The sequence below is a fragment of the Ictidomys tridecemlineatus genome, chromosome 6 (genome assembly GCF_052094955.1).
Source record: "Ictidomys tridecemlineatus isolate mIctTri1 chromosome 6, mIctTri1.hap1, whole genome shotgun sequence".
Lineage (NCBI taxonomy): Eukaryota > Metazoa > Chordata > Mammalia > Rodentia > Sciuridae > Ictidomys > Ictidomys tridecemlineatus.
In genome coordinates this window covers 94,543,419-94,569,835 of record NC_135482.1, presented here as the reverse complement: position 1 = coordinate 94,569,835, position 26,417 = coordinate 94,543,419, and the positions used below count along the sequence as shown (strand labels likewise).

General features: G+C 41.2%; 1 protein-coding gene and 1 long non-coding RNA gene across 2 annotated transcripts; both read left to right on the top strand.

Moving 5' to 3' along the window:
• The first annotated feature begins 7,271 nt into the window (after positions 1–7,271).
• Positions 7,272–12,592, top strand: Cdkn1b (cyclin dependent kinase inhibitor 1B). Its single transcript, XM_005331905.5, has 3 exons — positions 7,272–8,255; positions 8,807–8,942; positions 11,229–12,592. The coding sequence occupies exons 1-2, from the start codon at positions 7,781–7,783 to the stop codon at positions 8,926–8,928; spliced, it is 597 nt and encodes a 198-aa protein (XP_005331962.1). The 5' UTR covers positions 7,272–7,780; the 3' UTR covers positions 8,929–8,942; positions 11,229–12,592.
• Positions 12,593–13,882: 1,290 nt separating this feature from the next.
• On the top strand, positions 13,883–16,500 carry LOC144364924 (uncharacterized). The gene is made up of 2 exons (XR_013423076.1): positions 13,883–14,748; positions 15,759–16,500. It is a non-coding gene; the product is annotated as an uncharacterized LOC144364924 (long non-coding RNA).
• The last annotated feature ends 9,917 nt before the right edge of the window (positions 16,501–26,417 follow it).

The following is a 26,417-nucleotide window of genomic DNA, read 5'->3' as shown; positions in this document are numbered from 1 at the left end:
AAATTGCTGAGGCTAGCCAAACCTGTAATCCTCCTTTCTCAGCGTCCCAAGTAGCTAGGGTTATAGGTGTGCATCAAAGCACTTGGCTTGAATCTAGACCCCTGTCCCAATATGCTACCTTTCTCTTTCCAGGATTTTGAATCAGATTTCCCCCCAGAACCTTCTTTTTGTGAATAGCTCATTATAAACAGATTAAGCCAATCAGTGATGATTTGCAAACTCACCAAGTCATTTTATCTTCTAAAATGGGCTTCAGGAGGGGGTGAGGATGTAACTCACTGGTAGAGTACTTGTCTAAAATGTGTGAGGTCCTGAGTTCAACCCCCAGCACCCCTTTCTAAAAACAAAACAAAACAAACAAACAAAAAATAAGAATAGCAAAAAATAAAACAAAATGGACTTTGTAAGAGCAGCAACCCTAGTTTTAGGCCAACTCTACTCTTTTGTGGCTTTGGAACACTCAGTCCTCTATCTCAGTGTTTTATCTGCAGGAGAAGATAGTCGCCTTTGCCTTAGGACTGGGTTCTTAGGAGGATCAAATGTGATGACTCAAGAGGAAGCTACTTTCAAATATGTAAAGTATTGTGTTAATCGGGGATACCTTGGGTTAAACTAACAGAAACCCATAACAAACTAGCTTGGAGCAGAAGAGGGAAATTGTTCTCTAAGTACAAGGACTATTTCTTTTAACTTAAATGCAGGGAGTGGGACCTTATGAGCTGCAAGATTCAGAAATTGAGGAGGCTTTGGTTACTGAAGGTTATCTGCCTTTCTAAAAACTCATCTCTCTTCTCTGACCCTCTTTGCATGTTCTTTTCTCTCTTCTGACACTCTGCAGACAGACTTTATCTGCATCTCCATCACACATGGGCTGAAGATAATGTTCTTAAAAGGGCACTTCCAATCCCAAGTCTACATTACCTTATTAGTCTCTAACTTGCAACTTACTAATTGAAATTTCTGAGACCTGATTCCAAATTTCCTGGAGGAAGACTTTAGTTAGCCAAGTTTAGGTCAGATAGTCACCTCCTCTCTCCCCTTATCTGGTCAATTTCAGGAAAGAAATAGGGTCACAATCTGCTGACTCTGAGAGTAGGACATGTGAAACTGTGAGTTAATAATGAGTGTCCCCACCTTAAAAGTGACATAAAAAATTGAGGATACCACATCCATCCGTAGTCCCATACCCATGCAATCTTTAATCTACTTAGGATCTGACTTGGCACATTTGTAAATATGGGTAGATCTCAGAGAGTGCCATTAACCATGGCATCCTCTCACATTTTATGTCAGATTAATATCTCAGTATTGTCTCTCTTGTCCTCTTAAGAACATACCCTTTATTCTTTTCTCTGGTAATGAAATTAATTTCAATGCATATATGAACTATAATAAGCCAAATTCTTGTATGTATTGGCAGTGGACACTGAGGGTTGAACCCAGAGCCTTATGCTCTGCCACTGAGCTACATTCCAGACATTTTTAAAATTTTAATTTTGAGACAGGGTCTTACTAAATTGCCAAGGCTGACTTTAAATTTTATTTTTTGGTACTGAGCATTGAACCCAGGGATGCTTTACCACTGAGTCACATCCCAGCCCTCTTTATTTTTAATTTTGAGATAGAGTCTTGCTGAGTAACTGAGGGCTTTGCTAAATTTCTGAGGTTGGTCTCAAACTTGTGATTCTCCTATCTTAGTCTTCCGAGTTGCTGGGATTACAGATATGCCACTACACTCACCTTGTCTTAATTTTCAATCCTTTTGCTTTGCTTCCAAGAAGCCTCCGTGTCAGCTACAAATTATTGTTATTATTATTGATACTAGGGATGGAACCCAGGGATGCTTTGCCACTGAGACACATCTCTAGCCCTTTTTATTTTTTATTTTGAGACAGGATCTTCCTAAATTGCTTAGAACCTTTCTAAATTGCTGCGACTGGCTTTGAACTTGAGATCCTCCTGCCTCAGTCTCCCAAGCCACTGAGATTACAAGCATACACCACCACTTCTGGCACAAACCAAATTTTTAATCTTCCCTATCCTCTACCTCCCAAATTTTCCTCTTTGTATTAGGATTGAGTGGAATATGCTAAAACAAATAAACTAAAAATAATGGTTCACCAAAATAAAAATATATTTTTCTCTTGGATCAGGTTAGGGTCCCAGGTTGATGGTACTCTATCATGTTCCAATGTTGCACTAGTTTTTGCTTTTCTAACCTGTGGGTGGAGGGGTGGGTGGGGAAGAGAGTGGCAGAATCAGAGGACTTGTGTGGCAGGTTTTGTTAGGCCTGGAAGACACATTTCATTTTTGCTTATATCCTATTGGACTATACTTCATTGCAATAAGACCACACCTTACAGCAAAGGAAACTGGGAAATTTCAAGTAGCTGGGGAACTGTAAGCCCAGTACAATTCTGATATTAAGGGAAAAAGTGAGGGTGGATTTTGATGAAGTGCTAACAGTCTGTATTACATCCTGTCTCTGTATCACATCTTTAGCTAAGTGCATGATTATACCCAAAGTTGAGAACGGAAATCAATCCTTCATTTCTCTATCACTCCCAGTCTTCCTATCCAGTCTTCCTTCAACTACCTAGGTAATCTGCATGTGCTCCTAGATTTCCATTCCTGCTTCCACAGCACTAGTTCAGGCTGTTATATCTTCAGCATGCAGCAGTCTCCCAAATTACCTCCCTGTGTAACCTCTCTAGGCTCCTCACACCCATTCTTTACCTTGCTGTCAGACCACTTCCAAATACAAAGATCTGATTGTCTGAGACAGCTTAAGCCCCCTTAATAGTTACCTCCCTACTCACTGTCAAGGGTGTAAGCACCCCAAAGCATCTGCAGCTATGCCTTTGAAAGTCAGGAGGTGATGCCAGATGGCTTGCTACTCTCTGCTTCAAACCTTGTCTCTTGGCCTTTCTGCCTCCCACCAGTACTCTGCCCATATCCTAGCTCCTTTCTGGCTAAATCACAGTGGAACTATCTGCCCAGCTTTTCATTTAGCTCTGCCCCTAGACATTGTTTCTCAGATCACCCTCAGCCTAACCTTCTTCAGATCATTTCATCTCACAAATCCAAACCCCAGAACTCCAACCCAGGCCCAGGACCCAGGTTTGCTTCTGTTCAGGAGACAAGTTTGGGCAGTGATCGTGTCACTCTCTTCACCAAAAGCTCCATTGGTTCCCACTGCTGACTAAGTAACAGAGATTTCATAGAATTTCTTTTTCTTTTTTTTTTTTTTTAGAGTGCCCTGACTGGCCTACGACTGATCCCATTTCCCACCTTACTGCCCCTTATGCTTATAATCTTAAAATTTCTCTTATTCTTCAAGATCTAACACATAACCTCTTCCATGAAGATTTTTTCATTCTTCTCTTTTGTATCCCATAGCATTATATTCTAACCTGTATGGCTTTTAGTATACACCATCTAGGGTGTATACTCCCCGCAGACAGGGATTATGTCTTATTTATCTCTTTTCTCCCCATGCTGAGGAATAATGCTCTGGGAAATACCTTATGTATAGTAAGATCACATCATTCCCCTATTTGAAATGTCCCAGTATCTTTATCACTCAGTCAAGGATAAAAGCCCTATAGAGGCCTATGTGGTCCTAGAGGATCTATGGTCCATGATACCACTCCCCCCTTGCTCTGCCCTGTGCATCACACAGGCCTCCTGTGAACACATCAAGAAAGATCCCACCTCAGAGTTTTTGCACTTGTTCCCCTTTTTGGGGACACTCCCTAAATATCTGCTTGGCTATTTCTCATATCCTCAGGACTTTCTCTTGAACGCCATTTGTCAATGAGGCCTTCCCTGACTACCATAACACTCTTTCCTTCTTCTCTGATTATTGCTTCTCCATAATGTGTATCACCTCCTTTTATAATATTTCACTTATTTATTATTAATAGAAGGTGCTCAGTAAATATTTGTTAAATTGAATTAAAAGTGTCAGAAACAGATCATTGTGAAATTGCCAAACTCTAAAAATATGTCAGTTTAGGGGAATGGTAAATTTATTTAAAGCTGCCTCACTATAAACATCCTTGAGAAAGGATTAAAATTGTGTACTTGAGGTAGGAGGGACAACTGGGCAAGGTAATCTGTATCTTTGTAGAAGCAGTTGGGGCTACATAATTTCTCCATGAGAGGAGGCATCTTGGAGCTGAACTGACACTGTTTGCCCAACCACCCCATTTGGACACTTGTTTGCTACACTAGTGTTAAAAGAAACACTATCTTTGTCTGTCTCTTTCCTGATCTTCTGAAAGACAAAGAAATCTGGGGTAGCCTATATGACACTTCTCATCTCTTAGTAGGAAACTACCAGAAGTGAAAATGACAAGAAAAACATTACAGAAGGTTAGGGGTCTTGGGGAAGCAGAGCCCATTTTACAGCAATGTAGCATGAAACTTTTTCTCTTCTACCCAGGCTGTGCTTTTCCACCGTCTGTGTGAAATTTTTCTCCCTGAGTTTATTCTTTTGCAGCTGCCAGCTTCCTACAGGAGGATGGCGCTCTGATCTCCACGTTCCCTTTTGCTTCAGGGACTCCATAGTATTTTTTTCACGCTTCGTCGCTACTACAGCAGACGCCTGCCTTCTCATTATTTGCTGTACAGATCTCGGGTGCCTTGACTGTAAACAAAACACTTTAGATCATAGTGAGGTCGGTGTAAGCACAGCCTTTCTGTTGGCAGCCAGACTTCTTAAGGTGGCATGACCATGACTCGCTCGTTTACTTTTAAGATTAACAGAGCAACAAAATGGAGCGCCTATATATCAGTTGAAAGATTGAGCTTCTGTAGGGAATGGAAGTATTAATTTTCTTTTTCATATAGATATAAATGTCGAGTAAAATCACAATTGTGGCAAGGTGAAGTATTCTGGAATTTCTCCATTTATATATAGGGGATAGTTTGTGTACATATGTCTGCAGTCTAGTGATTCTTTTAAAATTTGGATATTATCTAATTTCAGGGCTGGGGTATATTTTATGGTAGTAAGATCCACACTAATTTTCCTTTCCCTTCTTCCTTCATCCCCACTCTAATAAATTAAGTGGGAGCATTAAATGTAGAAAAAAATAGTGGGGATGCAATGGTATTGGGCTTGTAGTCCCAGCTACTTGGGAGGCAGAGTCCAGAAGTTCAAGGTCAGCCTACATAAGGAGACTACAGTCTCCAAAAAAAAAAAAAAAAAAAGAAAAGAAAAAAGAAAGACTATGAGACCTCTTGCTCTGACCCTAGGTGAACTCCTTTCTGTCAGTTAGTTAGGAAGTCCTGATATTGAAGCCAGTAGTTCTGGACATTGCCTCCTTCACTATTCTGTGGGTATCACTCCTGTATTTTTGGAATCTGTTTTTCAGTTGAACTAGTGGATAGTGATACCAAAGGCCAAAGACAGCTGCATTTAAATATCCAGTGACCACAGCAACATGAAGGAATCATCTGCAGGCTGTCCAGGCTAGGAAGGAGCCATTTTGGATCCCTGTAGGAGAGGAGGATCTGCAGACTACAGCACAAACAAATCCAGACAAAACCTTACACTGATTGGGATTACCAGAAAGGAAAGAAATAGAAAATGAACCATGCAGAAAGTCAGCAGATCTGAGCTAGTCCTGGCTCTCTTGCCACCTCTGTGTATGTTCCTGGACAGGAAACCTCTCTGAATCTCAATTTCCTCGTGTTAAAAAGAGAGGGTTAAACCACAGGGTCCAAGAGGGCTGTTCCAGCTGTAACATTCTGAGTGTATGAGGTGAGGCAGGCATACAACATGGACAACTAAAATGTGGCTAAGAAAACAAGTTAAAATCAAACACATCTATAGCATAAGTGATAAGAATACATCATTGCTGTGAAAAATTAAAACAGAAGGTTAGTTTCCAATAACATTTATTAACTTTGGCCCAAAACAAGATTATCCATATTGGTAATGTTAGTGAGGAGGCAATTAAAGCCCCGTTGAGCTCTGTCCCAGCAATGACAGTCCTGCCCATCCTGTTGTAATTTCCATCACCTCATTCAAGCCCACATTGATAGATAAAATCCAAGTTGCAAAGAGGATCCCAGAAATGTCCAGATAATAATATCGGATATTAGGACAAAGTTGTAATGGTTTTATACACCATAATCTGGACTTTGATCCTTAGGGAAATTTTCACACCAATAACAGCTTGCAGCTTTATAAAAGCATTCTTTTGCATCTGAATTATTGTTCAGTGTGGGTTGGAGCCAGCGAATGTAAGAGGGAAAAGGGGAGGAAGGAGCTGTTGTATTTGGCGGCTGGACTCAGGTAGAGGAAATGGCCACAACCCGGGAAAGAATTGTAAAGTATAGAGACAGTTTCCACACGCAGCCAACGTCAATGGCCTTAACTGTGCTTGAGAAGCAAGAACCTGAGCCAGGGTGTAACCTTGCTTTTTTTCAAAACTAAATGTATCTGAGACCGCTGTAGAGTTGATTAAGGAACTTTTGAGACCAGTCGAATTTTTTATTTTGAGACTCTTAGTTTACTGAGGCAAAGTGTGGGTTCAGAGTGCATTATAAATGCTGCGTCTATTCCCAGCTAATTTACAGAAAGACATTCGCTCGGGTTTCTTGCCTAAGCCCTTGGCTTCTCCTAGGATAGCAGAAACTTCTGGGTTAAGGCTGAGCTAACCACTGCCCATCCTCTTCCCCAAGCTAAGGCAGCCAGGCGTGAGGGTCCTGGCGCTCAGCTGAGGATTCCCGGCCACCGGCACTCATGGGGGCCACCCGGGAGGGCCGAGCTGGGGCTACTACTCCCATCGCCTGCCTCCGCCCCGCAGCCGCCCGCATCCCCAGCACGGCGAGTAAGGGCTAAATGAGTTGGCCACTGAGGCTCAAAAGAGCTGCCAGCGACCTTGGAGATTACACGGTCCAGGCCCTGGTTTCCCGGGCGAGGAGCGGGAGTTCGCGGCTAGGAGCGGCCGCGCGCCAGCTAGCGCAGCGCGGGGACGAGAACCCCAGGCCCCAGGCCCCTCCCCAGCTTCCCGGCCGTTTGGCTAGTTTGTTTGTCTTATTTGTAATTTCTCCGAGGCCAGCCAGAGCAGGTTTGTTGGCAGCAGTACACCTCCAGCAGTCACGCGACCAGCCAATCTCCTGGCGGCGCTCTGGGAGTCGCGCGCTCGCGAACGCGGAGAGGCGTCGGCACCGCGCCGGGGCCACCTTAAGACCGCGCTTGCCAGCCTCGGCTGGGCGGCTCCCGGCGCCGCGACCAATGGATCTCCTCCTCTGTTTAAATAGACTTGCCGTGTCAATCATTTTCTTCTTCGTCAGCCTCCCTACCACCGCCATATTGGGCAACTAAAAAAGGGGGCTCGTCTTTTCGGGGTGTTTTTCTCCCCCTCCCTTCTCCCCACTTTCTCACGGCTCCGCGACTCCGACCGCGGCAAGGTTTGGAGAGCGGCTGGGTTCGCGGGACCGCGGGATTGCACCAGCCTGGACTGGGACTGGCTTTGCCACCTCCTCCTTCCTCCTCCCCTCCCTTCCCCGCCCTCCCGCTCGCCCGTACACTTGATCGGCGGAGACTTTAGGCTGTCTGTCCCGGGCGTCCCCACACTCACTCCCCCAGACCTGCGCGCTCCTGAGGCTCGGGCAGTTACTCGTTGGGGCTTGTTTCTCTTGGCTCTGAGGGCAGTCGCGGGGCTTATAAGAGGAGTCCGGACTGCGTCGGGGTGTTTTGTTGTGTTCGGTTTTGTTTTTTTGAGCAATCGAGCTAGGCGGTCAAGACCCGACCGGGAGGAAAATGTCAAACGTGCGAGTGTCTAACGGGAGCCCGAGCCTGGAGCGGATGGACGCCAGACAGGCTGAGCACCCTAAGCCCTCCGCCTGCAGAAACCTCTTCGGTCCCGTGAATCACGAAGAGTTAACCCGGGACTTGGAGAAGCACTGCAGAGATATGGAAGAGGCCAGCCAGCGCAAGTGGAATTTCGATTTTCAAAACCATAAGCCCCTGGAGGGCAAATACGAGTGGCAAGAGGTGGAGAAGGGCAGCTTGCCCGAGTTCTACTACAGACCCCCGCGGCCCCCCAAAGGCGCTTGCAAGGTGCCGGCGCAGGAGAGCCAGGATGTCAGCGGGAACCGCCAGGCGGTGCCTTTAATTGGGTCCCAGGCAAACTCAGAGGACACGCACTTGGTAGACCCAAAGACTGACCCGTCAGACAGCCAGACGGGGTTAGCGGAGCAGTGCGCAGGGATGAGGAAGCGACCCGCAACAGATGGTAATGACCCTTTCAGAAACATAAAATTATCTTTCTGGAGCGTCTCTTTGCCTGCCTGACCGTATTAACTTCAGTTTGCTTTTCAGCATATTCTGATTTAGTTTTTTTTTTTTTTTTGGTCGCGGGTGGGGGGGAGTGGAGCAGGCTTTGTTAATCTTAGTGTTTTAAGCGCTACCTGGCTGACTGCTTGTCTGTTTATGATTTTGAAGTAAAATACCGGAGGTGGTAAGATCCTGTTTTTTTTTCCCAACCCTAACACATCGCATCCCTCCTAGCCAGCTGTAGGTATGTGACAAAGTTGGGATGTTTATCGACAGTCTCCCTCTTAGCTATGGGGGAGGGGTAGATAGATATATGTGGGGTGTAGAATGCGCTTTCTGTTATGTAGAAACAACTTCATTTTGTGCCCTTAAAGGCCACTGGGGATGACGATTCTAGAATTGTGGGTGGAGGTGGTGGGTTTTTCATTCCCTGAACAACTTCTGTCAGCCATTGTTTTTACTAATAAAGGTTGTGTCTGTTCTTTTTTGAAAAATTCCCTTTACCCATAGATTCTTCTTCTCAAAACAAAAGAGCCAACAGAACAGAAGAAAATGTTTCAGACGGTTCCCCAAGTGCTGGTTCTGTGGAGCAGACTCCCAAGAAGCCGGGCCTCCGAAGACGTCAAACGTAAACAGCTCCAGCTCGGTGGGTTGATCACTAAAAGAGCTCAGAACTGACACCCGAACTGGGCTGCGCATCCTGCACCCGTGGGCCTGCAAACCGTACAATACACGATTTTTCTGGTTGCTAGCAGATTAGTAACTTGAGGTTTTTTAAATTTATTTTTATTTTTTTTTTAATCAAAAAAGTAGCACTGACTGGGGAAGGCTGGAAAACACTATGTGGGATACTGTAATTCTCCAAAGTATCTAGTTCCTAGTATGATTCTCCCTTGAAACATTCAACAACCAGAGTCAGTTTCCCAGGCAAGTGCTTATAACTTAAGGCCCCAAAGATAGGAAGGTAATATCTCTGTGGGTCCACCAAAACGCGTTGGGAACAATAGATTCTTTCCCTATCTGATCAAGAACTGGGGTATCCCTCAGTCCCACTTCATGAGAATTCATTTCTTAGAGGTTCAAGTTGAGTCAATAGATTTTGAGCCATACATAGAAAAATGGTAAATAAATGATTACATTTAACTGTTGAGGGGAAAGTTGGGTACAAATAGCTCACATTTGATTAGGCAAGGCATTAGGAATGTGAATAGGGTGGTGTGCTGTGTTCTTTTATCCTTATCATTTTTTTAAGTTGTCACTTTCCCTGTTTTCTGGTAAGTTTTGGGGAGAGAGAAGGAAACTTTGTATTTTAAAAAACCAAAATGGAAAGCTCAAAAGTACTAAAGTTCTACAGAGTTTCTGATAACACTGAAGTTGCAAAGCTGAAGTTAAAATTAACTTCCAGAATTGTCATCCAGGAACACATCATCCTGTGTATGCTAATTGTGCTAGTAACAGGATGATTTGGGTATTTGTAGGGGAAATGGATAGTAGATGTTAGGACTGGTGAGTGTATGTCTACCTAGCACAAGTGGAGATTTTTCCATGTACAAAAATCTTATCACCCCAAATAGCTAATTTGAATAATTTAGCCTTCAAATTTAAATACATTGGCTATTCATAATGATCAGGGTGCAAATCTTAATAGTTTATAAATTTCTTGTAAACAAGGATTGTGACTCTTGTTTTCCCCAAAGCACACTCATAGCTTCGGATAAAAAAAAAAAAAAAAAAAAGAATCTTAATAAATAAATGTTCAACTTAATTTTTAAAAAAATTTTTATTTTATTTTATTTTTGGTGGTGCTGGAGATTGAACCCAGGGCCTGTGCATGCAAGGCAAGCACTCTACCAACTGAGCTAAATCCCCAGCCCTAATTTTTAAAATTCTCACAAAAATTTAAAAATACAGACTATCCAGGTTAAAACGGAATTTAGGTTTGTTGTATTTTAAAATCATAACGTCATAATATGATTTCTCCACATATATCTGGTATTTTTCAAAACTAATACAAAATGGCATTGTAGACCCTTAATATTACACTTCAAAGTGTAATATTGGAAAGTTGGATGAAAATGGAAAATTGGATGAAAATTTTTCTGGAACAGGCTTAACATCTGTAGCTTTTTTGTTTTTTGTGACTTGTCGGTCTAACTCATGAGGCCCGTGTATCATAGCTACTGGATTTTGTTTTGATGTGCCTCCATTCTGACATGCAAGAGGCATTTGTTGGTAATGCTGCCAATTCAGAGAATACTAGAAATAGTAGTAAGGATCTATTCAGAAGCATTCATATGAATCCGAAAGTAGAATGTTTGGGGGAAAGACCCCCGATGTTAATAGAATTTTCTTCTGGAGGCCTTCACAAGTTACATTTCCAAGTGTTTTTCAAATTTAGAAAATGATGTTACTCTTAAGTGTTAAGAGTTTCTGAATTTTCCTGTTTCCTTTCTTTCTCACTATCTTTGACCCAGATTCTTGCTTAGAATTTCTCAACCTCTGCACTATTGACATCTTAGGCCGAATAATTCTTTGATGCAGGAGGCTGTCCTGTGCATTTTAAAATGTTTGGCAGTATCTCTGGCCTTTCCTACTAGATACCAGTAGCAATCCTCTTCCCTAAGTTGTGATAATCAAAAATGTCTCAATATTGCCAAATATCCCCTGGGGGTGGGGGGAGCTGGGCAAAATTGCCCACTTATTAAGAATCCCTGTGTTAATATAACAACACAGAGGAGAGCAAAAATCCAGTTAAGACAATGTTCGGTGGTCGGTGGGGATGACCATAGTCATCAAACTTTTTAGTATATACTTTTCTCTTTACATCACTCAGGTATTTCCCAAATAAGATAGTGACAAAATATTCCTGTACTTTATTGGTAATGTCAATCTTGTGCTTTCCCCTAATTCTTCTTTCTTGTTTCTTTTGCAGAATTAAGAATGTGTTTCCTTGTTTATCAGATACGTCATTGCTTGATGAAGCAAGGAAGATATACAAGAAAAAATTTAAATACATATCGCTGACTCCATGGAACAGACATCCTGTATAAGCACTGAAAAGCAACAACACCATAACACTAAAATTTTAGGCACTCTTAAATGACCTGCCTCTAAAAGCGTTGGATGTAGCATCGTGCAATTAGGTTTCTCCTTATTTGCTTCATTGTACTACCTGTGTATATAGTTTTTACCTTTTATGTAGCACATAAACATTGGGGAAGGGAGGGCAGGGTGGGGATGAGGAATTGGCCTGGGTGGGGGTGAAGAACTTGCTTCTGTTTATAGCAAGGAGAAAAATATTTGACTTGCATAACCGAAGCAATTTTGGGGAAGGGCTTCAACTGTTTTTTTTAAAGATGTAATGTCCCTTTCAGTGACACTGATATTTCATTTTTAAAATCAAAATTTGAAAACTGGCTACAAATAATTGCTATTTATTTTTACATGAAGCTTATTCTTATTTGGGAGTTCTTATGATTCCGTTATGTACTAGCAAATGTCTTTAAAAACAAAAAAAACAGTAACAACTGTTTTTCTCAGTGTCTCTAACCCTGTGCCCCCCCCGCCCCCCCAGTTTCCCTTAAAATTGGAATATACCAGTTAATTATTCAGCAGTTTGGTAATCACTTCAAGTAATTTTGAGCAAAAATCTGGGGCATGTGATGGAGATTTCTGAATACCTAAAACTGACCATCTACATTTACCAAATTTGTTGAGAAAATGTCTTAGTTTTCTTTTTTACCTTTGAGCTGTGTAGACACAGTAAAAACAATTTGAAATCCTGAAGTATTTTTAAAGATTGATAAGTAGCTTCACAGACACACAAAAAAAGAAATAATTTTTTATTTAATCTTCTTTAATTGTTAATTTGCCCAAAGGAAAATAGTGTTTTTAAAGGAAAGCGTGTGTAAAGAAAAGCACACTTGTGGAATAGTGGAAATGGATACTACATCTTTAAACAGTATTTCTTCATTGCCTGTGTAAGTGTATGAAACAAAACCATTTGAAGTGTACCTGTGTACATAACTCTGTAAAGACACTGAAAAATTATACTAACTTATTTATGTTAAAAAGAGATTTTTTTTTTAATCTAGACAATATACAAGCCAAAGTGGCATGTTTTGTGCATTTGTAAATGCTGTATTGGGTAGAATAGGTTTTTCCCTTCTTTTGTTAAATAATATGGCTATGCTTAAAGATTGCATACTGAGCCAAGTATAATTTTTTGTAATGTGTGAAAAAGATGCCAATTATTGTTACACATCAAGCAATCAATAAAGAAAACTTCCATAGCTATTCATTGAGTGCAACTGTAATGTGTTTCATAAAGCTTCAGGTGTTCAACCTGGTATTCTAGTCATATTTATACAAATATAATGTGAAGTGACAAATATCTACATAATTCCAGCCCACAACTCATGTGATGTATTATATGGTCCGAATAGTTAATAGTTACTGTTTTTCCCTCTTGTATGAGTGGACAAAGCTTTAGAAGTAGAAAGTGGAAAAGCCACATTTTCAAATAAATAATAGTCAAAGTCTCTTTTAGTTAAAATATTTGTGTCTTCTGGGATATGAATGTGTCAGAACCAAAAACCCTTACCTAACTGTAGACTGATTACACATTTGCAGGATTGAAAATGAAAGTAACATGATGACTTCTCTAAATTCTGTATTTACACAGTCGAAGTGTGAGGCATTAAAAACAATTGTTCAGACCATCTAATCTAACAATTTGTGCAAAATATTCAAACATATGGGTTCTTAAATTGGTATGCCTTCTACAGTGGTTGAAGCAGGTATTAACTGGTTATCATACTCTAATTCCTCAATTTTTTAATATCCTGGCATAATCTACACATCTGAAAACTAGGTAATCAAAGTTCCAAATCTGAGCATTTTGGGTTCTTGTATCTGTAAGTAGATATATCCATATATTTATATTTATATCTATTTATCTATATAAAACCTAAGAAAAAAATTATGACAAGGCACATTAAAGTCACCTAGAAAAATGATTCCTGTAATTCCACAATCTGAAAAAAGGTAGTTAAGGTGTAAAACTAAATTATTCCTTTTAGTAATCAGCAAATGGATAAATTGTAAAAATCTGAAGTTGGGTTAAATTGTTCTACTCAAATACTACCACTTTCATCATTGTATCCCAAAAGAGGCTATAAATAAGATAGATTCAGCATTTTTTGACCAGAAGATTTTTTTTAATCATTATTTTTTAGAGAATAGTTAGTTCCTGCTGCCGGGAAGGGGAAAAATAGGTCTTTTTGGTGTCTGGTCCATACCAAATAGGTATTATTTTAATTAAAGACTAAAGGTGTTTTTGTGACAGTTCAAAACACGCATACAGGGTGTTTTTCAGGAAAAGACAGAGAGTAAAGGAAAACAATTCAAAATGGGGAGGAAGGAGTGGAAGGTCGGAAAATAGTGAAATAAAATTAAAGATCTTCTGAGTAAAAAAAAAAAAAGGTACTTCTGACAGTGTCTTTAATAGAAGGATAAACAGCCTCTTAATTGCTGCATGAATCTCATTTTCCTTTCATAAAGAGGTCTCTCTAATGTGAATTTTTAGAGACTGCGTTTTAGGAATTCTGGGCCGGGAAGAAGTGGATGCTCCCAAAGCCAGGCACATTCACAGGAATGCAGCCCCCAAGTCACCTTGTCCTCCGTCCTTTGCACGTCCGTGTCAAGCCTTCAAAAATCGACATCGAGGTTTAGGTTGCCCTCCCCCCGAACCCGGACTGTGAGGCTCGCAGCGAACGTTCCTTTTGGGGGATGCGGCCGCCGGCCCCAGCCACCCTTTGCCCCACCACCCGGGCCACTGCGCCTTCGTCTCCCTAAACTGTCCAGTAGCCCCCTCTCCCCCTAGCCCGCCGCGACTGTGGAGCGATCGGGCTGGCCGATGCCTGCGGACGAAAAGGCCATCAAGTCTCGCTCTTGGTCTACAACTTGCAACTCCAGCTCTGGCCGAGTCGCCGCGCGCAGTTCCCGCGCCCGCGGCTCCCGCAGGCCGCGGAGGGCTGCCGCGCCTCTGCCTGCGCAGCGGGGCTGGGCGGTTTCTTAGAAACTTTCCTCTCTCATCCATCAATCCTTTAGGTTAAGAAAGAAGTGAAAGTCCCCACTCCTCTCCACACGAGTACCTAGCCACCTCCTGAGTGGTGGCGGGATTTGAGAAAAGGGGAGAACTTTTTCCAATTCGTGGACCCTCCTAGGCAGCAGCCGGCTCCCACCCCTACCCCAAGGCTCCAATGATCCGCAGCCCCGCGCATTTCGAAAGGCTTCTCGGCTCGCCGGCGGCCAAGGAGAGCCACCTCCGCGCTCAGGACTGGCGGAGAGCCACAGCCGCTTTTAGGGGGTCGTCCCTGCTTTGCAAGGTACCCCCCACCATCGCATCCCTGACTGCCCAGCGCGGAGGACCCGGGCCGGATTGCAGAAATGTGGGTCTGGGGGCGAAATGTGGGTCAGGTCTGGAGGACCTAGGAGACAGTGGACTTCAACGAGTGGGAGGGAGCAAGGCAGGCGGCCTTCCAGGCCACGGTGCGCCCACCGCCCTGGCCGCACTGAGCAACCTTTCCCGGACGTCAGGGAACGCTGCCTTCGCCATTTCATCGTCATCATCGTTAGCGTACACACTTGCTCTTCTAGCTCTTTGAATTTGAAAGCTGTATAAAAGCTCCTCTAGGGTCACCAATCTGTTTTTCAGAGTATGGAGCTCTCTTTTTAAATTTACCATCTTCCACCTGAGCCACACCCTACGCTCGCCACCCCCTCTTAACCGTCCAAAAAAAAAAAAAAAAGGCAAAAATCCTGCACAAGGAGCTGGTGCAAAGTGGGCCTACGACCTTGCTAGAAAACCTCTGGGGGCACCTCCCGGATCTCTTTCGTGTGGGGGTTGGGATAGGGTGGGGTCAGCCGCAGGCCAACCTCATAGAAACGAAAGTGCAGTATTTCCACGTAAACTCTAGTTCCTGTACCGCCGTCTGCGTACCCAACCCGTCGCGCGTGGGCATACAAAAGGGGCAGGAATCAGAAAGTGGGAAATATATAAATCATTAAATGCTTTGGGCGCGAAACCTCGACGCGCCTCAAAGGAACGTTAAGAAAAGGCACGGCAAAGGGCGCGCAGTCGGGGCGCGGGCCGGGGGATTGCATCATTGCAGCTCCCCCTCCAGAAAATGGGCTCCGAACCGCGGCGACCATCATGGCGCTCGGGTCGGGCCGCGCTTCCCGCGCGCAGTACCCTAGCGCTCCGGCCGCGGCCACCGAGCCTCGACTGAGCGTTTGCAAATATTTTCCCCCTTTCTCGAGCGCCTGTCCCCTACCCCTCCTTCCTTTTGTGTGCGTGTGTGCTTGCGTACGTGTGTGTGTGTGTGTGTGTGTGTGTGTGTGTGTGTGTGTGTATGTAGAAGTTGAAGAATATTTTTTTGCTCTCTTTTTTTCCCTCCAGTGCTGGTGGTTGTAAACTTGATTGGCATTGGCTGCGCCCACTGACCCCAGAGCCGAGTCCACTGAAGATTTAAGGTGGATCCGTGAAGCTGCAGCTTCAGGCGGAGTCTGGAGCTTAGGCCGGTTTTGGAGGAAAAAAAAAAAAAAAAAAAACCCAAATCGTGCACCCGGCGCGCTTTACGAATCCCCTGCGGTCCGGGCCTCAGCGCTCACCCGCGTCCCCGCCCCCGCCCTGCCCGCGGCGCACTTCCCCCGCCCACCCCCTTCGCTTTCCCATTGGCGGGCTTATGCAGTTTGAATTTTTTTTTTTTCATGCTTGTTTTCTTGTGAAAAATACAGTACCAAGGATCATGTGACAAAACCTACTTGGGCTGCTGGAAGGTGGGGTGTTGTAGCTAGTTTTGTTCAGCGGGAGGGAATAAGATGGGCGGAGCTTCTGTTCCAAAAATTTCCCCCAAAGTGCGTTCGGTAGTGTGCGGGCTGGCTGGGGAACGCGGGGCAGTAAGCAATCGGGAGAAGCGTCGGCTGGGGCTGAGATGTAGTATAAAACGTTAATGGATGTCCAGGGCGCGCCGTTTCACCGGCTGCTGGCCAGAGGTAGGAAGGCGCGGGCAGGACTTCTGGCGAGGATGCACCTTCCTCTGCCTTGGAAAGGTAGATTTGGGGAGGGTGGAAGGGTGACGGTGGTCTGGAAAGGAACACCACCTTGCAACCAAGGAATAAGAGAGGGATAGAAATGGAAATAGAGCAAAACATGCATTATTGCAGGGGCCACTCAGTCAGAAACCATCATGATTCAGGCAGTCAGAGTCACTTTTTACTTAAACGTTTTTCCTGTCTCCGATTTCCAGAGTGTTTTTGAGTGAGAAATATGTTAAAACGGAGATAGGAAATAAAACTTCCTAGTACCTTTGATTTCTGGGTCTGGAAATTCTTTTCATTGAGTACTCTAAGATTTAGGATAATGTTATTTGTATTATAGAGTCTAATGGAAATTATATCCTTTATTAATTAGAACCCAATTACGTTTTACTTTGACAATTTTTAAAGTTTATAATCACATTTATTCTCCACGCTGTCTCCAAGCGAAGTGGCATATAAACATACCTGTATTTTCTTAATATGTATATTTTTTGGTTGGTTAGTCTTGTTGGTGTAGTGGTTGATTTTAACCAGATGTCACTCTAGTCTTATAACAGTTTCTAACCCATTGGTGACTTTTTAGTTCATAACTGTCCCAGTCCTTCTTAGTCCAACAAACTCCTAAATTATCCCACCTCGTTAAGCTCCACGAATCACCATAAATCACCCCACTTATGCCTTTAGCACGACTGTATTTCTTTTATCTCTCTGATCCCACTTCATAGGGGTCCACTAGTGAGTCTTGACCTTCAGGGCATCCACCCTGCCAGGAGGAACACTACCAGAAGCATGTGACTTAATAGAAAGGGGAATTTTTGAGGTAAGGACTGGCAGGAGCAGTGAGCTCACACTTCCAGAAATGAATCAAGCACTAGTCCTGTTCCCGCCCCCCCCCCCCCCCCGCCCCCCGCCCGCCGGTAGGGACATTGTAGACAAGATTCAAATATCAAATGAGTATTTGAACTACTAGTTTCCAAACCCTTGAGATGCTGCATTTCCAAGTTTGGAATTTCTGAATTTCCACTCAATTAAGACCATTTTTCTTGCTCATTGTCATCTTGAAGAGTTGTGCTGTCCAATAGCCAGCAGCCACATATGGCTATTGAGTACTTGAATGTGGTTGGTTGTATTTGTTTGTTGTATGATACATGTACCAGGTTTCCAAAAATTAGTATGAAAAAAGAATGTTAAGCATCTCATTAATTTTATATAAATTACATTGAAATGGTAATATTTTTGATATATTGGGTTAAATATCTTATTAAAATGAGTTTCATCTTTCCTTTTTACCTTTTTAAATGTAACAAAAAAAGAAAAAAGAAAAGACATGTTTGTATGCTGACTTCCTTTGGAGAGAGTGTGACTTAGAGAGTAAGTGATTATAAACTTTGAAAATTGTCACAGTAAAGTAAAAGGTGGTTAACAGACAATTCACAAGTGTGGCTCAAATTACATTTCTATTGGACATTGCTGTTCTAGACCAACACCTATGATAACTTGAGACCCCATCTTCAAGAGTGGTCACTAATAATACTGAGGAGTAAAGGTAACTTCTAGCTGGCACCCTAACTTCTTAAAAACAGTATCTTCATTTTATTTATATTATTTTAGAGAAGAGGTCTTCCTGTGTTGCCTAGCATGGCCTTCAACTTCTGGGCTCAGGAAATCCTCCTGTTTCAGCCGGTGGAGTAGCTGGGACTGCAGGTGCATACTTCTGTACCCAGCCTAACTTCACAAGTTAAAGTAGGCCCAAATTCAGGCTCTGGAACCATTAAGTAGAATTCTACAGATATCTAATGCTTAAACTTTGACTAAAGTATTATGTTTGAATCCAAATTATGAGAATATGGTGCAAATGCAGTTAGGCACCATGAATATGACACTGGTCCCATAAAATTAGAATGGAACTGAAACATTATTATTGCCTAGTTATATCATAGCTGTCCTAATATCATAACAGAATGCATTATTCACGTGTTTGTGGTGATGCTGGTGTAAATAAACCTACTGTCCTACCAGTTGTACAAGAATGCAGCACAGAATCAGGCATGGTGATGCACTCCTATAATCCCAGCGATTTGGGAGGCTAATTAGGCAGGAGGATTGCAAATTTGAGGCCAGCCTCAACAACTCTGTAAGCAACTTAGTGAGATTTTGTCTCAAAATAAAAAATGAAAAGGGGGTGCTAGGTTTGTAGCTCAGTGGTAGAGTGTTTGCCTAGCAGGTGTGAGGTACTGGGTTTGATCTTCAGTACCACATAAAAATAAATAAATAAAATAAAGTTATTGTGTCCATCTACAATTAAAAAAAAAAAAGAAAAGGGTTGGGAATGTAGCACAGTGGTTAAGCGCTCCTGAATTTTATCCTGGTACCCCCCCCCCAAAAAAAAGAAATACAACAAATACAGTTATGTACAGGACATAATATTTGATAATAAATGGCTATGTTACTGGTTTATGTATTTACTGTACTTTTTATTGTCGTGTGTGTGTGTGTGTGTGTGTGTGTGTGTGTGTATGTGTGTGTATTATAACTAACTGTAAAACAGTCAGTGGGTCCTTTAGGGCGGTTTCAAGAAGCCACTGTGTCATAGAGCTGACAACTCCAAGCACAGTACTGTCCTGGAGATGTACCAGTGGGGTGGGAAGTGGATGTGGAAGACAGTGATAGTGACCATCCTGACCCTGTGTAGGCCTCGGTTAATATGTTTGTTTATGTCTTTTTAACAAAAAAATTTAAAGAGTAAAAAATAAATAATAACTAGAAAAAAAGCTTATGAAATAAGGATATAAAATATTTTTTATATTTTATATAAAATAGTATATCTTTATACTATTTTAAGTTAAATATTGTTACAAGAGTTAAAAATTTTAAAGTTCATAAAGTAAAAAACTAAGTTAAATTTTAAAAATAGCTGGGCATGGTGGTATACGCCTTGATTAATCCCAGTGGCTTGGGCAATTGAGGCAATAGGATCCCAAGTTCAAGGCTAGCTTCAGCAACTTAGTGAGACTCAAAAAAAAAAAAAAAAAAAGTGTGGTGGTGGTGGTGGTGCTGGGAACATAATTCAGTAATAAAGCACCCCTGGGTTCAATCCCCAGTACTAAAAAAAAAAAAAAAAAAAAAAAAATTGTGTTAGGCTGAGAATGTAACTTGGTGGTATTACTTGCCTAGCATATGTGAAGCCTTGGATTCAATCCCTAGCATCACAAAAAACAAAACGAAAGGAAAATAAAACAAATATAGTGTAACCTAGGTGTATAGTGTTGATAAACCCTGTAATGATGTATACAAACGTTCTAGGACTCTCACTCCCTACTTACTGACTCACCCAGAGCAATTTCCAATCCTGCATGCTGCACTCATGGTAAATGCCCTACACATATGTATCTTTTTTTTTTTTTAAACCTTCTATACTGAATGTTTATGAAAACATTTTATATAGTATTTTTTTCCTATGCTTAAATATGTTTAGATACACAAATACTGTTGTGTTACAATTGCCTATAGTATACGGTATAATAACACACTGAACAGGGTAGTAGCTTAGGAACAATAGGCTGTACCCCACAGCTAACATGTGTACTAGGCTATATAGTCTAGATGTGTGTAAGTGCACTGGTGATGTTCACACAATGACAAAGTCACTTAATGTACTTACCAGAATGTATCCCATCATTAGGTAACACATGACTATATATCCAGTGGAATTGAACTTGATTACCACCCCTTTCCACATTCTGTAAACAGGAGCCTAGGAAATCTAATATATTAGGAAGGACTCTAGGGAAAAAAATTTAAACCCCAAACAAAACTTTTAACAGGTAACTTTTCACTACCACTCTTCCGGAGACAGGAAGGTGGTGGAAAGAGGGAACAGTGTTCTCATTCTAGGGTCTTGACTCTTAACAGATGCCCTGGACAAATGAAAAGGGTGGATACCATATTCTTGGATAGGAATACAATCCTCCCTAATTGATCTATGCATTTACCCCAAATTCTGATGAGAAAGTCTGAATGTCCTGCTTTGTTTCATTGTTCTATATAAATCAGTCTGTGAACTACTATAAATTTAGAATATGTTTTAATTTCTGGTAGTTGTAGGCCTCCATGCCTTAGGGAATCCATTTGTTCTTTTGAAAAATTTTTCCAGAATTTTCCTGGCTTTTTTTGCTTGTCTTCCATGCCTCCACCCCCTGTTGTGAATTTAAATGAATTCTTCAAATTTTAATTCCTGTTGACATTAAAGAAATAATAGTGGGATCCTTATCTCACACTTTTCACTAGGATAAATTCCTGAAAAATTAAGAAGTGAAGAAGCAAAAGTAAAACCATAAACATAGTAAAAGATATTTCAAAATAAAATTTCAGAGTGGGGAAGGTCTTTCTAGGTGTGACACAAAACACACAATTCATAAGATGAAACATTGATTAATTCAATGATGTAAAAATAAAAATTCTGCACTGCAAAATAAGCAAAGCCTAAATAAATAACACAATGGTGATAGTTGCACAATAATATACTTACTGCCATTGAACTGTACATTTGAATATGGTTTAAAATGGTAAGATTTATGTTGTGTATTTAACCACAAAAAAAAAAAAACACAAAAACTACTAGGAAATAATTTTTAAAATTTTCGGTTCTAGGGATAGAACAAAGGGGTGCTTTCCCACTGAGCCTAACTCCCCAGCCTTTTTTATATTTTATATTGAGACAAGGTCTCCCCAAATAGCTGAAGCTGGCCTTGAATGATTCTTCTGCCTCAGCATCCTGAGTAGTAGGGATTTCAGGTGTGTGCTTTCCTGCACAGCTGAAAAATGTAAAAAGTTTCTCCTTGTTATCTAAAGAATGTCACACAGTATCCTGGGCCCCATTATTTGTGAGACACTGGTAGTAGTGGTTTGATTTCAAGCTCTGGCACCCACATGCTTAGGTTTAATCCCTTACTGTTTTTGCAAACTAGTTTGCTTCTAAGTTTCTCTATTTCTTTGTTTATGTAATGAGGCTGAATGCAACCGTGTCCAACTATCATGATATATTTTTTAAATAACATAATTAAAAGAGTTATCCAGGGCTTGGTGCTGTGGCATATACCTGTAATCCCAGTGGTTTAGGAGGCTGAAGCAAGAGGATCACAAGTTCAAAGCCAGCCTCAGCAATTTAGCAAGGCCCTAAGCAAATTGGTGAGACCCTGTCTCAAAATAAAATATAAAACTGACTGGGGATGTGGCTCAGTGGTTAAGCACCTTGGGGTTCAATTCCCAGTAACCACTCCTACCCCCCACCCTCCAAGAAGAAGAAGAAGAGTTATCCAGGTATGTGTGTGTTTTCATTTGTTTCTTTTTTTTCTTCCTTCCTTTCTTTTCTTTCCTTTTTTTTTTTTTTTGGTGGTACTGGGGATTAATCCAGGACCTAGCACATGTTAGGCAAGTGTTCTTCCACTGAGCTACATCCCCAGCCCTTTTAATTTTATTTTGAGACAGTTTGGAGCTAAGTTGCCCGCTGCCCCTGAACTTACCATCAGCCTCACAAGTAATTGGTATCACAGGTATGTGCCCAGTTTTTATTTTGTCTTCTCACAGTAACAACAGCCAGTACTATGCTGACTTCAGAAATATATTTTCTCATTTTTAATGATTAGTTAATCTTTAACCCTGAAGAGAAACCAACATTTTTAACTGACATTTAATCAACAGAATTAATATGCTGTGAAAATGGTCTAAGTGCTAAATTTTATGTTATTCATAACTTAACAAAATTAAAGTTTTTAAAAAAGGCATTTGTTGAATTTAATACTATCTCTAATGATTTCTGAAAGGACCAAGCATAGTTTTTTTTTTTTTTTTTGTGGTAATAAATCAATAACATACCCTTATACAAAGACAATGGCTAACTGGGAAAAATGTTTGCAATCTATAATATGGAAGTGTTAATTTCCCTAATAAATAAATAGTTTCTACAAATCAATGAAAAAGTTAACTAATAGAAAAACAGACAAAGGGACTGGGGATAGCTCAGTTGGTAGAGTGTTTGCCTTGCATGCCCAAAGACCTGGGTTCAATCCCCAACACCACAAAAACAAACAAACAAACAAACAAACAAACAAAAACAAATGAAAGATATGAACACAGTTTCAAAAAAAGAGGTACAAAAGACTTGTAAAATATGAAAACATAAGCCAGGTGTAGTGGTACACACCTCTAATGCCACCCTCTTGGCAGGAGGATCACAATTTCAAGACCAGTCTGGGCAATTTAGTGAGATCCTCTCAATAAAAATAATAAATAAATAAATAATTCAAAATGGCTGGAGATGTACCTTAGTGATAAAGCACCCCTGGGTTCAATTCCTATTACTGCAAAAACCTAAAAAATAACAATAACAAAATGTGCTTAATTGTCATTTGAAACTATTGGGATATAAACTATGTACTGAATGCATAAATTCAGGTTACTATGAGGCATACGTGCACCCCCAGATACAGAAAGGCCATTATTCTTTCTTGATAGTTTCCCCTTTGCGTCCCTCCTTTTTGTCCAAGGCTGAGTGATTTTTTTCCAGCTTCACTGGTGACCAGAGAAGCAAGGAGTTTGCATTCTAGTCTCTGTGACCTCCTTTCAGGTTCCGTGTAAACCCAACCTGGATCATCATCCAAACTATCTAACCGTAGCGCATTGCTTCACTGTGCCCTTAGAAATCCCCTGTATCAGCCTCTGATGGCAGGCACATCTTCATCTATTCCTGCTTTTAACGTCTCTATTTACTGATATCTAAGTTGCTTCAATATCATCATCTTATTTTGGCTTTTTGTAAACTCTTCTCCTTTAAGCTTCAAGTGGCATGTACTGCATAAATGTTTATATGTTATGCATAAATTTTTATTGCACAAACTTGAAATGTCTAAACAGTAGAGCGAGAGTATATTATGTAATGGTGTTAGGTTCTAGCTGATAACCTGGAGAAAAATATTAAATATCCCCTATCCATTTTGTATTTTACATACTGTGAGTTTTAAATGTGTATACAATCCCATTTCTATAAATTTACTTTTGGGAAAGTATATGATTTGTGACTAAAGATATTTTACCAGAATGATCATTGTAATGTTATATATTAGGTTATTTATTTATTTTTGGTACTGGGGATTGAACCCAGGGGTGCTTAACCACTGAGCTACATTCCTATCCCTTCTTATTTTTTTACGATATTTTTTTAGTTGTAGATGGACACAATATCTTTATTTTTATTTATTTATTTTTATGTGGTGTTGAGGATTGAATCCAGAGCTGCACACGTGCAAGGCAAGTGCTCTACCACTGAGCTACAACCCCAGACCTTGTTTTTTATTTTAAGACAGGATCTTTCTAAGTTGCTTAGGTTGGCCTTGAATTTGCTATCCTCCTACCTCAGCTTCCCAAGTTGCTGGGATTACAGACGTGCACCACTGTGCTTGGTATGTATTAGGTTTTAGAAAGAAACAAAAAAGTAAACAACCAAACAAAACTGCTTTAGTAAAACTTTATGGGATTGAATTTTTTTTTTTTTGGGGGGGTACCGGGGATTAAACTCAGGCACTCAACCACTGAGCCACATCCCCAGCCCTATTTTGTATTTTATTTAGAGACAGAGCCTCATTGAGTTGCTGAATACTTTGCCATTGCTGAGGCTGGCTTTGAACTCAAGAAATTCCTTCCTCAGCCTCCAGAGCCACTAGGATTACAGGCATGTGCCACCGAGCCTGGCTGGAATTAAATATTTGATTGAACTATTGTAGTTTATCCAAGAATGACACACAATACAACCATTGAAACATCCCAGGAAGGGGTGGGGGTGTTGCTCAGTGGTGGAGCACTGGCTTAGCATGCAAGGGCTTGGGTTCAATCCCCAGCACAGGAAACAAACAAACAAAAACAAAAAATTGAAACCCCAAACTACCCTAGTTGGCTTTATATGTATTAATAAAAGTTGTATGGTGGCTTTACATGTATCAATAGGTAAAGTTGTATATAATGGGACGAAAAGCAGGTACAGAGCAATATTTATGACATGAAGGCATTTTTTGTGAAAAAAAATTTAAAGTTTACATGAGTAGAATGGACATAGAAGTTTATTCCCTTACATTAATACTGATACTGATTAAGGGATGTAGAAGAAACTCCTTTAAACATTTATGTATTGACTGCATTTGTGTATGTGTGTGTGTGTTGTGTGTATGTGTGTGTGTGTGTGTGTGTGTGTGTGTGTGTGTGTGTGTTGGAGATTGAACCCAAGGGTGCTTTATTACTCTACTACATCCCAAGCCCTTTTTGAGACAGAATTTCACTGAATTGCTGAGACTGGCCTCAAACTTCTGATCCTCTTGCCTTAGCCTCCCAAATAGCTGGAATTACAGGCATGCACCACTGTGCCTGGCTTGGCTAAATTTTTAACAAGGAAAAAAAAAAAAAAAACAACAAACCACAAACAGATGTTTTGTATTTGAAAATTAATTATTACAATTTATTGACATGGGTTTAGTTTTTTTCAGGTCTCACGGTTTGTCTCCTCAGACCATTTTCCCTTCTTTTGTTAATTTAATTTCAGACATTAAATCCATATATGAGTGATGAGAGTGTGTGCTAGTGTGTGTATATGGTTTGGCTTCCAGGGCACATAAGATAGGTATAAATATCATCCCCATTAACTCAGGGGCATCTTAACAAACCATGGAAAATTGAGCCTATTTCATCTTTTTGCCGCACGGGATCTCACTGGTAACATTATCCCCAAACTCATATTCCTTGATCTTCAGCAGTCGGCACACCCAGCAAAACCACCTGGGAGATCGGCTCTCTGCCTTAGATTAGTTACTTAGGACACAGTGCTGGGAAAATCGTTTCAAATTTCAAGTCAGCAGACCATTCTTCAGCTGTCACTCTGCATGTGGCTCACCCAGGGCAAATCTCAGAAGCTCCAAATATTAAGTATGGAAAGTCACTTCATCCCATCTTTGCATTTACAGATGAGACAATTCTAATTCTTGATTTCCTGTCAAGTGGGCACCTTAGACAAGATGACTTATAGGTTCCTTCTGGCTTCAGACCCTATGATTCCTGTTTCCTGCTCAAGATCATGCATTCCATCCTCCAAGAATCAGGTTATTTTCCAAGGAAGCTAGGTTCCTAATTTTTTGGCCACAAACCACGAAGGAGTCAAAAGACAGAAGTTAAAGAAGGACGTAATGCAGTAGGATAGGCTGAACAGTGAACATTTATGATCTTACTAGAATAAAAAGCACGTGACTATACAAAACTTAATGATTGCTTAGGGGTGCTGAGCATTGGGTCATTGTTGTACTCAGGGAGCACCGCTCAGGGGCAGGCTTTGTTGTCTTCAGTGAGACAAACAGGAGCACTGTCGGTCACGGTGCCAGTCTGTTGGAGGAGATGGATGAGGATTCACAGCTGTACCCACTAAATGAAATCACTAAACCTGATTTGAAGGCACCTCAGAACTTCTGTTTGTTGATGGTGTGGTGATGCACACCTGTAAATTCCAGCGACTTGGGAGGCTGAGGCAGGAAGATTGAAAGTTCAAGGCCAGTTCTCAGCAAATTAGGGAGGCCCAAATAATTTGTTATTTATTTAGCTTTGGAAAGGGACTTCAGAAGAAGAGTAATTTTTAACAAGAAAATGCACCACCCCATGGAGGAGGGGTTGTTGTTTTGTTTTGGAAATTGAAGATTAGTAAGAGAGAGAGAGAGAAGAGAGAGAGAGAGAGAGAGAGAGAGAGAGAGAGAGAGAGAGAGAGAGACCTCTTGCTAAGTAATTTAGCAAGACCCTGGCTCAGAATTAAAAAAAGAAAAAGAAAATAATAAAAAGGACTGGGGAGGCAACTCAGTGGTAGGTGGCTCCTGAGTTTGATCCCCAGTCCACAAAAATAACAAAAAAGCAAACAAAAGAAAAACTTCAGTTTTCTGCTCCAACAGTTTGAATGACACATGAAAAAGTCCAACCAAGGGAACAAACAAGGGCT